This window comes from Poecilia reticulata, chromosome 18 (genome assembly GCF_904066995.2).
Source record: "Poecilia reticulata chromosome 18, P_reticulata-male-v2, whole genome shotgun sequence".
In the NCBI taxonomy this organism is placed as follows: domain Eukaryota; kingdom Metazoa; phylum Chordata; class Actinopteri; order Cyprinodontiformes; family Poeciliidae; genus Poecilia; species Poecilia reticulata.
Window position 1 is genome coordinate 28,209,337 of NC_088847.1, and position 13,034 is coordinate 28,222,370.

The 13,034-nt window shown below is 36.7% G+C and overlaps 1 protein-coding gene across 1 annotated transcript; it reads right to left on the reverse strand.

The window, feature by feature from the left end:
* Window positions 1-2,476: 2,476 nt before the first annotated feature.
* Window positions 2,477-3,829, reverse strand: LOC145548924 (E3 ubiquitin/ISG15 ligase TRIM25-like). Its single transcript, XM_081600036.1, has one exon. The coding sequence runs from the start codon at window positions 3,806-3,808 to the stop codon at window positions 2,669-2,671; it is 1,140 nt and encodes a 379-aa protein (XP_081456162.1). The 5' UTR covers window positions 3,809-3,829; the 3' UTR covers window positions 2,477-2,668.
* Between the last annotated feature and the right edge of the window lie 9,205 nt (window positions 3,830-13,034).

The window sequence follows — 13,034 nt, forward strand, 5'->3', positions numbered from 1 at the left end:
CAATGTAAAAATAACCACCATTGTAAATTGTGGTGTAAATTAAAAACTAATTAGGACAGCATCATACATCTTACATGTAATGGGATTTTCTCAATAAAACAAAACCAATTATTAATGTATAGTAATAAACCAATTATTAATGTATAGTATGCATTCCTAATTTATTTACACATAAATTAGACCCTACGGTCTAATTTATGTGTAAATGGATCAATTTGGTTGATCCATTTGGATCAACCAAATGGATCAACCATTTTGGTTGATCCAAAATGGATCAACCAGTTGGACATAAACCCTTGATGGCTGATTTATCCACAGCTGGCAAGTGGCCGTCTCGCTCAGCTGCAGATTCCCATGCTGACTTTGAAGGAGGCTAAACCAAAAGAGAGAGGATTTACAGAAGGCTGGTAAAGTTTTGTGCAAAGTAAGAGAAAAAGCAATTGACTAAAGTCTCTTAAGATACTCTTAAGAATTAATCTAGCAGGTGTTTTTGAAAAGTGTCTAGCCAAGAATAAAATAAAACTCCCAGTTTTAGCAGAACATCAACACCCCTGGGGAATACCTCCTAAAGGTACAAACGTATTCCCTTCTTCTTTGAGCCAATGAAAAAGGCCTGATCTATGCATACTGAAATATCTCTCTATCATTGTCTCTCATTAATATTGACTTTTAGATTTAATTAAAACAACTGAACAATTTTCCCAGCTCCCTTCCTTTTCCACATGCACATTAAAGCTCATTAAGCAAACATCACAATAGCTGTATCAAGCCAAACATCTAATTTCTTTAAAAAATAACTGAACATAACTGAGACATTGTTAAAATATATTTTTAAATCAATCTCCAGATTTAATTTTGTCTCGGACTCCTAAGCAAGAAGAATTAAGTCATTATCAGTTACTTTTGAGATTACTGGAACAGTTATTCTCCTCATGTATCCTTTTTGTTTGTTTCTGTAATACAAAAAGCCTCCTTAACAGAAATACTTGCTTAACATTCACATGATTAAAACTAAAATGACATCAAATGATTTTATCATGTATAGAAAATCACAATTTAAACCAAAAACCATTAAATATAACTATGGAGGTATTCACTCTTAAAGCATTATAAAATTCCTGCACATCATGTTTCTTTGGTCCAAGTGACCACAGTCTCTTGGAGATGCTGGGTCCCCATCATCGGTTTAAGGGTTCATTAGCTCAGTGACGTCTTGTTAATCATTTCCTGACATCTGCATGCAGAAGTCTCCAGCAGCTTCCATTTTTTCTGAACATGTGGCTGAAGAATTTCTTGCATGCAGCCGCACCAAACTACCAGTAGGTGGCTCCAGAGAACTAAAGATCCCTGAACATCAGTTTTTCTGAATGATCTTGCTCCTCTATGCCGCTCTGATTTAGTCCAGCATCCTTTTTCAGGTTGTAAGGTCAGCCAGGAAAGCTGCTTTTAGTTTCCCAAAAACTAAATGTAAAACTTTTTCTGTAGTGGCCCACAAACGTTTGAATATTTTGCCCCTGTAGACAAGTATCTTCATTTCATGCTTTTAAGTCTCCTTTAAAAACATATTTTTTTCAAAAGCATTTAATCCAGTGTGAGTATATCTTTTTATTTTCTTTTTCCATTTTATTAATGTTTCAATACTTGTTTTATGTCATGAATTTTATCTATTTTCTCTACTTTGTTTTTAAAAGGGCTATCTGAATAAATTGGATATGGATGTTATAATTATTATTATGATCGTTACTATTAATAAAAATTAAGTTAATATTTACAAAAGAGAGGAAAATTTTTTAAAGCAATACAAGACAATACTTTTCACACAGAGGAACTTTCTGTTCGGTTTTGGTCTGGTGCCAATACCAGACAGTACCAGAACCAAGATTTAGAGGCTGGCTTGTTTTCATGGCCATCTCCCCATGAATTTCCTTATATCAATTGTGGAGAATAGTCGAGGTGGGAGGATGGGATCTTTTGTGGAGCTGAAGGTGGATGAGAGTAGGCAGTCGGCTGTGGAGTGAATGGAGGGCGTGCTTGTAACAGTAAGACACCAGCGTGTCCAACTTAAGTGATCGGGGGTACGGTAAAGGAGTATCGTCGTCATTGAGTATTGCCCTGAGAGTAGGTACCGGCAGTGACGCTCTTTCCACTCAGGGACAGGAAAGAACACATGCTCATCATGCAAAATATCCTAACTTTCCCTCATCAAAAGTCCTTTTCAGAATATTTATATTCCAAAAGCAACACTACTGTGTTAAATTTTATTCATTTTTATTTTGAATAATACCAATTTTATGTATGTTGAAGCAAATAAAACACTTTGGGGTTCAGTTTCAACACATATATTTTTTATATGGTATCCCAAAAATGCCATGTTTGCTGTTAGGGTCAATATTGAACCTTTAATTTAAAAGAAAGCTATAGAGTGCATTTTATTGTTTTGTAACATGGTTATAGATATATAATTTAAGAATGTCATTACAATTAAGTGTCAAATTGATTTAATTTTTGAGTAATTGGCTTTAAATAACCCCATCTTTTTCTATTCAAAGGTGGGTTTGTGGCAAGGTACACCTAACCCCAAAAATCTCAAAAACCATTAGACATGATGGACTAAAATTTTCTCTGCTCTTTTCTGGTAATACATTTAATAGAAAATGCATTTAGAGTACTAAAAATAATAATTACAAAATTGACTGCCGGTACCTACTGAGAGAAAAGTATCTACTTCAGTGATTGCCAGTGAGATGTTTGTCCACGTGTCTCTCAGGACATCGTCTATTATATCTCTAAGCTCTAACACAGCTGCTGTCACGTCCTCAAAGTATCTCAGAGGACGGATCTTGACGCTGGATGAGTGTGTCGACTCCCTGAGTGCTGGCAGTGAGGGGTAGTTGAGGAGAAACTGGGTGTGATCCTCTGTGTGTGAGAGCTGCTCCAGCTCAGCGTCTTTCCTCTTCAGATCACTGATCTCCTGCTCCAGCTTCTCCTGAACATCTTTGACTCGACTCACTTCAGTTTCCTGCTGGTATCTGATCTCCTGCTTCACATCAGAGCTTCTTTCCTGGAGGAGACGGATCAACTCAATGAAGATCTCCTCACTGTCCTCCACTGCTTTATCAGCAGAGACATTGATGGCCTCCACCTCCTGTTGAAGCAGTTCCACATCATTTTCTCGGTCCTGGATTCTCTGGTAGATTTGTTGTCGACTCACCTGGAGCTTCCTCTGCTTCTCAGCTCTTCCTGCTTCAGCTGGGACTGTTGCATGGTATTTATGTTCATCCATAGTGCAGCAATAACAGATACACTGCTGATCAGTACGACAGAAGATCTTCATCACCTCACCATGACGAGAGCAGATGCTCTGCTTAAGTTTAGCAGACACGTCAACAATTTTGTGTTTTTTAAAAGTAGAAGATTCATAGTGAGGTTGAAGGTGATTCTCACAATAAGAGGCCATACAGACAAGACATGTCTTGACAGCTTTCATCTTCCTCCCAGTGCAGACATCACAGGCCACATCTTCAGGTCCAGCATAGCAGTGATCAGCTGGAGCAGCTTGGAGTCCAATCTCTTTCAGATCTTCCACCAACTCTGCTAACATGATGCTTTTCTCCAGTCCAGGCCTTGGTATGAACTCTTTCCTGCACTGAGGGCAGCTGTGGACTTCCATCCGATCTTCTCCATCCCAGTGGCCTTTAATGCAGTTCATGCAGTAGCTGTGTCCACAGGGAATCGTCACCGGATCCTTCAGTAAATCCAAGCAGATGGAACAGGAGATTTTCTCCAGCTGAACTCCTCTCTGAGCCATTTTATCTCTCAGTAATGACAGTTTGAGTCGGACATCTCTGACTATATGTATATGTAAGTTACACCCACCTTAAAAATATGTGGATAAACTGGTATGCCTTTCTTTCAAAGCAGGAAGAAGTCATAATTTCAGGCTGACTGATTTCCAGAAGATGTTTAACTCTTTCTGTTCTCTGTTTCTCCATATTTGGTAAAGATGAATAATTATATGTTCTGATATTTATGGGGTGGGTGAATATGGCATATTTTTGGGTGGAGAATTAATATAAATACATAAATAAATGTTTGTGAAATAAAATAACAATTCTACTTATTACAAAATAATCAAAAATGACACAGTGACATGTAAGAGTGAATGAATCAACAGAAAGTAATGAATAATTTGCATAAGCTTTATAAAACACATTGCTGAAGCTAATGTCTCCAAACTCAGACAATCATGTGAGTTTCCCTCTTCCCCCCCCAAAAAATGTTGCACAAGTTAATATTTGTTACAGAGGTAACAACAACATATTGTTAAGAAGCTTAACATGATATATTATTACTATGGATTAGCTACCCATCATTTAGCTACGTTTCCAAACTCAGACAATGATGTGAGAAAAATTAATGCTGTCATGTAGCCTAACTTTTCATGTCTTCATCAAGTGTTGGCCACCAGAATAGGGTTCATACAATTGATTTCATTTACACTAAACTTCAATAGTTATCATGTAACTGATATCATGCTTCACAGCTTTTTTTGATATGACCATCCTGAACCTCCAAAAACTCAGTCATCTTCTACTGTAAACTCAAACCACATCTGAAATTATTCATCTTCTACAGAGTTTCTTCATCCTGTTAAAAGGTGTTATTGGACCGGTCAGCACTGGACCTCCCTGTTTCCTCTGCTAAGTCTTTAGCAGCAACAAGTAGACCCTCTAAGTATGACACCCTGTACTCTGGGCTGGACTTAGAGAATTTGTTGTAATTCAACAAGGGCAGCACAGATAAACTATTATATTTTAATTTTTGAACATTTTCATGTATTCCCCACTTTCTATTGAGTTTGTAAAAATTTTCTACTCAGATGTCCAACTCATGAACCGCTCTTAGTTACCTGGTTCTTTGCTGATCTCCTTTCCCTGATCTCCATGTCTACCTTTCACAGCATGGCTACATTCCAGCTGCCGCCACACTTCTCTGCACATGTCAGCATCAAAGTCTGCTTTTTTAGACCATCTCCTTCAATACAGGCGAACAAAACATGGTGGCTGCACTGAGGTTGAAGCGGACAAATTTAAAAGATACTGTGAGTTTCTTTGTGTATGTGTGGTTTCCTTGATTACTCACTTCACATAGTTCAACATACCATCATACCTGCTGGAATGCATGAGGAAAACTTCCCTATGCAATCCTGGTTGCGTTATGCTGAATGCATGAGGAAAACTTCCTTGTCTATTCCAAAATAAGGAAGTTTTCCAATTAAACAGGTTCAGCAGAAACAACACCCAAGCACACTTCCAGTGTTTGAACAGTGCATTCCTGCTGATCTTTGCTTCTAACAAACTTGTTATTTCTCAGCATTTCCAACACTGGGTCTAAAATCAGAAAATGTATGTGGATCATTGGTTTTTAATCCTAAGCTTCAGGATCCACTGTCTTTCATGTTTTTGATATTTCTCTGCACCAACACACCTGAATCGAATGGATGCATTAACCACTAAACATGCAATTAAGTGCTACAGAAGTCTAGCAGTTATCCATTTACTTACAGCAGGTTTGTGGGGCCAGGAAAATGCCCAAAACCTGCTAGACAGTGGCTCCTGAGGACCAGTTTTAAATCTACAGACGTAAATTATATCTCCTGATGTTTCTCCTCCATCGCAGTGATTTGGAAATATAAATTTGTCCCCATGATCCAGAGACAGACATCCTAGTACTTACAGAGCACATATCACCACATTGGTTGAATCAAGCAGGGTTTCCCCTAGTGTATTATAAGCCTGGCAGGTCCACCAGGCTTTACTTGTGTCCCACCAGGCTAAGCATTGCTTATTTATTTATGTCTTTACAAAATGTTTGCATTTAAGACTTTATTGTTGGTCTTCAGATATTAATCTTCCAATCTTTCAATAACACATAATTATCAAGTGATATTTTCAAATTTCCTGTCAACTTAAAACATTTTTTAACTGAAAAACATGACGGGCCGCTGGATGAATGTCTGCCATAGCACCAAAGCACCGGACCTATTATAAGCAGACAAATTTACTGTGAGTTTCTTTTTGTATGTGTGGTTACGTTGATAACTCACTTCGCATAGTTCAACACACCATCATCCCTGCTGAAATGGTTAAGGAAAACTTCCTTATGTATTCCAGCATAAGGAAGTTTTCCAAATAAGCAGGTTCAGCAGAAACAAAAACCAAGCACACTTCCATTGTTTAAACAGTGCATTCCTTAGACAGTCTGTTTCTAACAAAGGGTTTATGTAGATCATTGGTTTTCAATCCTAATCTTCAGGATCCACTGTCTTTCATGTTTTAGATATTTCTCTGCACCATCACACCTGAATTGAATGAATGTATTAACCACTAAACACGCAATTAAGTGCTACAGAAGTCTAGCAGTTATCCATTTACTTCCAACAGGTTTGTGGGTGCAGGAAAATGCCCAAAACCTCCTGGACAGTGGCTCCTAAGGACCAGTTCTGAAAACCACAGATGTAAATTATATCTTCTGATCTTCCTCCTCCTGCAGGATCAGTGCAGTGATTTGGAAACATGAATTTGTCCCTATGATCCAAATGCAGACAGCCTTGCAGAGCAGATCTCATCACAATAGAAATATTGGTTGAATCAAAGTTTGCAGTATTTCAGGAAATCAAAAATATTTGATTTGTAAGGACCTGATACTGCCAGACCAGCCACCAGAAGGCAAACGCAGTGGCATCACAAATCAATCAATAGTATAGTTAATATAGTAAAAGTGTTAGTTGCCAGGGCATCTGAAAATCAGTTCAACGGTCTCCCTTACTAAGATGTCCAGTCAGTGTAGGATGATTGTAGTATAATTTAATTAATTTCATTTTTCTGGTGTTCAGATGTTTCATATTCCTGAGTGCCAATTCATCCATAATCTTCCTCTTATCCTTGATCGGTTTGTAGATGCAGAGATGCCCAGACTTCCCTCTTTTCAACTGGAGTCCCAAAATAATCCCAACACACTCATTCCGGCAAAAAAAAGTCATTTCTTCTTCTGTGTTGTTGCTGAACTAAATTGATAAGACTGAAACAAATGTGCACATCAGCTACAAGCTGTAACCTTCAGGCCGTGAAGACTCTAGTGTCCTTACAGGGTCATATATCTAGTCAAAGTAAAATCTTATCTACACCAGAGGATGATGTATTTTGATACAGGAAGTCGCCTCTCCTGTTTCTACACTCAAAGAAAGCTTATTTTCCCATGTAAAGTGTGTGTTTTCACAGGTTAATGTTGCTGATTGTATTTCTCTGTGAATGAGGGCCATGTGGGCTGTTGACTGCGTTTACAGGTGTTTGAATTACAAACATGTTTTTGCAATAAGTGACTGAACTCTTGAGCCTCTGACACCAATCAGTTCTTCTGACAGGAAATGTTGTAAACTGTGTAGGAAAGGTTGCCTCAGTTAACACATTACAAAAAGTGATCTTTCCCCACAAATAACATAAAATAATAATGACAAGGAAAATGAGAAACAATAGTAAATTATAAAATAAAGCACAATTGATAAAAATGTTTTCTTTGGTCATCTTTATTGTTCTTATACTTTTGTTTCAGGATGAAAGATTAAATAATTAAATTCTGCTAAATGTCACAAAATCAGTTTCTTCAGATTTTTATAACAAAGTATCATGAAGCAGATTCAATCACTGAAGTAGAAAAAGGATAATAATGAATTTTGTCATGAAATGGATCACTTTCCTGATTTTAACAATGCAACTTCAACAAACCCCAGAAGAAAACTGAATCCAGAAACCTGGTCTGTATGTAGAAGGAAGATAGTTTTCTACAGTGGACGCAGGAAGTTTCTTTCTTGTTGTTGATTTCTTTTAGATTTTGCTTTCCAGTCAATTATGTACAGTTTGAGTTGAAGAAAACGTTTTCACTTTGTTTTATCAAGACAATAATGCTTTGCAAAGTCTGGGGAATACCATGTGATTTAGTTTAAACCCGTCTTGATCTGCATCTCTGAGCTGTGATATACATTAATTAAAGATATAAAACATATTGAAACATTATAAAATCAACATTTGATATAGAATTCTGTAATTTCAACATACGTTCCTGACACTTTTAACACAAAAAACTAATCATTAGTTAGGTGAATAAAGATTAATCTGAGCTCTCCATGGCTGAACAGAAACAAGAAGGGGCAGCACCCAAACAAACTCCACCATAATCAACAACAAACAAGACGATAAAGTAGCTCCATAAAGACGTTAAGAAAGCTGATCCCTGTACAACCTGAGGGAAGTTGGCCCCCCACCTTCTTCAAAACAGACAAAATTGGTGTCAAATGTTTGTGCTACGTTTGTGCACCAAAAATGTTCGTTTGTGCCGCTATCATTTTAAAGATATAAAGAAATGTTTCTAGAGGTCATCCAAGGTCAACCAGCCCCCACCTTCTTCAAATCAGACAAAATGGGTGTCGATCAACTCAGCTACGTATGTGCTGGTTTGTGCAGCAAAAAGTTTCGTTTGTGCTGCTTTGGCTTTGAAGATATTAATAAAAGTGTAAAGGTCAAAAGGTCAACCAGCCCCCCCACTTTTATGAAATCAAACAAAATTAGTGTCAAACGTAAGTGCTGGTTTGTGCCGCAAAAATTTTCGTTTGTGCCGCTATCATTTTAAAGATATAAAGAAACTTGGATTTCATAAAAGTTGAGGGGCTGGTTGACCTTTTGCCCTTTCATTAATATCTTCAAATGAACAGGTTGCAGGAAAAAAATGGTGGATGTCAATAATAAAGTTAACATTGAAAAAAAAATCAATGTTTTCAGAGTAAGGGACGTTAAGGGGCGACTCATATGACTTTAATTGCAGTAATAAGAACAGTTTGAAATAAAGATTTAAGGTTTAACTGTTTTGACAGCAGCAACTTCCATCCAAAGGTTGGCGTTTAAAATCTACATCCAGATTTAATCATCTGTTTCTCAAACTAGAACACATGCAATAGGTCATTCTTGAAAAAGCAGCAAACTGCACAGTTCCATCAACAACTGCACATAGGAACTATTTAAACTAAGCAAATAGCAGCTTGTAAAGCCATCCCTGCAACTAAACACTTAACGTAAATCAAAGCGACCTTTGAAACTGCAGCACCTCTTCTGACTAAACTCAAGCACCCATTATCTTTCATTTATAAGTAAAATATCCTGTTTACAGAGCTACAGTATCCATGTGTGCAACAACAAGTCATTACAGAAAGCAGCATCCCTTACACTCGTCCCGTTGCCACAGCTAAGAAGGATGGGACTTTACATGTGTATGGATTATTTGTAAAACTATGAAAGAAATCTTTCATAGTTTACAGAGTGGGTATAACCAGATGCCAGTTACAAATCCCCTTTGGGTTTTGTAATAGACCCAGCACCTTCCAAAGGTTGATGCAGCAACCGTTTGGTGATCAGCAGTACATATGTATTCTGTTGGAATTGGATGTTGTTGTGTTTTCTTCCACGTTCGAGCAACATCTGCAGAGGATGAAAGTGGTACTGAGTTTTCTTAAAGGGGAAGGTCTAAAATAAAAGCTGAGCATGTTACGACCCGGGGGCCACATCCAGCCTTAGTTTAAATTATGCATAAAATGCAGTTATGTGGCGCTTTTTTTAAAAGCAACTATTGTTATTCTTCTATAAGGTCATCAGTGAGCTTATGCATGTCTGCTTCCAAGAAATTGTCTTTCAGCCATTGAATATGTCAGCTAATGTTAAAAAAATTTTTAAATGTATGTACAATTAAAGTTTTTATGAAGGAGAAAAGATGGTGGATGTGTTTGATGGTTTTTAGTTTGTTTTTCATGAATAACATTAAAATACTGAGAATAAAGTCAAAATTCTGTTTTGTAATGGAAGTAAAAACATTGACAAAATTGAAATAATTAGTTAAAGAAAAAGCTGTTGGGTTCTTTCTAGGCTGTGCACATCCACATAATGCTATTTGATGAAAGATAAAGACTTACCTTGGTATTAAATCTTAATCTAAACTACAAATTTTCAAGCTCATTTATATATCAAAGCTTACATACAGTCTGTCACTGGTTGAGTTTTATTCCTCTCTCAAAGAGGAAACCTTTCCACCCCTCATTACCCGCCTGTTAGCTATTGAAACAGTGGAAACATTATCATTTCAGATGTAAGCTTTATCAGTATAGCTTAATTGTATTATGTGTTAACGTGCAAACAACAGGGAAATTAAATTTCAGCATCACACCTGTGATCTAAAAACACCTTCCAAAGAAAATTAAAGCTGACAAAAGCCCTATTCGCACCGGATAAGCATTATATGGGGACCCAATGTAGTACATAAATTACTTCCCAACGTTTACTTTTTATATTTCGCATTCACACAGGATAACCAAGCACTAGCTAGTGTTGAGAAAAATTATTATTTTGAGTGTTTAACACAGTTTAAACCTTTTAGAACGAATTTCTTAGGTTTGAACAGGTTTGTGTTAGTGATTTAAAACCCAAAGAACTATTGCTCGGTTAAGTATTTAAAATACAAAGGAGAATAGAGGATTCTGCAAGAGAATTTCGGCTCAGACCCCTGGGGTCTTATCATTAAAGACAGGAGGTCATAAATTAACATATGCAGGAAGGTGGAGGACGGTATCACTTGAATTACTCTGAGAGAGGGAACTTTGGTCGGTTCACGTAACCAGGATGAGAAATCTTCCAGAACTAACATCTGACATGGTGCAAAAACTGAATATAACATAAAATGTTTTAAATCACTAACATTTAATTTGTAAGACATTTTTCTTAGTATTAATAACATGTTTTGACTGAAAATTCTATTATCTTGTTTTAGAATTAATTTAGTTAATGATGAATGTATTTGAAATTGTATTATTTCTGACTATATTAGAATCACATGAAAATGTTTTGTTTAGTATTAGAAAATACTTAGGTTTATGGTGAATGAAAGTCTCAATTCTTATTTGTTTCTAATTCCTAATTAGAAACAGGAATTGTACTTCATTATTTTCTGTTTATTATCTATTGCTTTTGGTTTGATATCAGGACTAAACTTTGGAGATGCTGAGTGCAGAAGAATAAATTGGGTTTTTGGAGAACTTTTCATTGAATTAAAATACAGTATTAAAGGTTTGTTCCTGGCAGAGCAGAAGAGAAACCAGAATTTCACAGCTACCTGTGAGGTTTCTGCATTTGTTTCTCTTGGCCCAGATGGCTGTAGAGCCGCAGGAGGCCGGATAGTGTTAAGAAAATAAATTTAAAATAAGTTAGTTTTAGAATTTATCATGACTTGATTGAAATACCATAATTATAGTTTAAAATTATAACATATTCTGACCTATTGATATATTTTACTGTAGTTAAAACAGTAAAATATAAAGCAGATTGTTTGCCAAGATCTTCTGATCTGCTCTTTGTCTGTTGGGAAACAATCAGTAGGAAGTTCTAGCTTTTCACACTGATCTGTGAAAGCCATAAACCACCATGAATTCGGAGAGTCTGCTTCTACCTTATTTAACAAAAGGTGTTTGATCTTGCGACCAAACTGCGGGACTTTTTCTAAAATTTAACAGGGCCAGAGATGCCTTCCAATTGGTCAAGTAGAGATACGCCTTATTTGAATACATTAAAGAGGTAAACACACCTACAGGTATAAAAGTTTGTGCACAAGGGAAACAATTCAGAAAAAAGCTGATTTATTTTACTTCTGCACCAGCTCTTTCTCCAAGGACGTCCTTGATATTTCTTTGTCTTCTTGTCTCAGGTAACAATGTTTGTATCTGTCTTTCTTTAGTTTCCTGTACTATCTTATATTTTCTTCTGATTGGATTAAATCCTGTAATTCTGTGACGTCAACACGCATTGTTGTGTTTTTGTCCCCGCACGTGGCCACGCGAGAAAACCCGGGATCAAAAGGAAGTATCAGAGCCAGAGTTTTGCTAAATTTACCAGTGATATAAAAATTCTTCCTTAACACTAGCTTTATAACCGAAGGCTACAAACAGAAGAAAATTATTCTTACCTCACAGTGAAATGCATGATGTGGGCCACTGCTTGCACGTTGTACGTTACGGGTCGACAAGGTTTTGATGGTCCAGGATCGAGAAAGTTTTCAATGCAGCCTCCATTCTTCGCCAAAAGCAAATAAAAATGCACCCAAGAAAACAAAATCTGCGCAATTATGTTTCAGATCCAGTTCATTTCTGTTCAAATTACAGGCATGCCTAATCACATTGTTTACAAATTACTGACATGGCCAATTCACACGGGATTAAAAACACAGACCATCTTTGCTATTATTAAAAATAACATGTGATCCGTAGGTAAAATGAATCCCTGGTAAATAGGGTTTATGACTATAGTGGTTATTTGTTCTCGATGTCCAGCGCCCCACATTGCTAATATAGTCGTTATAGAGAAAAGAAATCGAACACCTCGAGAATATCGCAGGAAAAACCGTCCAGCATATCAATAAAATGTTTTGTGATGTGAAAACTATTTTGAACGCCTTTATTTGAAAATAATTAATCTAAGCGATTTACATATATATAAATTATCCTCTATGTAAGTGGAGCGCAATTATAAAACCGCGTTAATATCGGTTAAAACTACCGCGTTAAAACTGGGCCAACATGGCGGAGCTAAAATGTAGCCAGGGTGGTTAGCTGTTCTCAGCTCTCTGTGCTATGACGAGCAACATTTTTTAACTTTAGCTTCTAAGTGTTACCACAGTATCGTATTTCCCTGTTTTAAACAGTTTAAATTAAAATAAAACTTCACTTACCCTCAGTGAATCGCACATCTCGCGGTCTTTAAATTTTCTTCTGCGTCTTCTTCGTCTTCTTCCTTTTTTGGTCAGTTTGCAAACAACTTAAAGGAGCATTACCGCCACCTTCTGGATTGGTTCGGAAACAGGAAATAAACAGAAAAACTAGATTGTGTCTAGATTTGTGTTTTTCAATCGCACACATTTTATTGAACATTTAAATTGCATTTACTCTA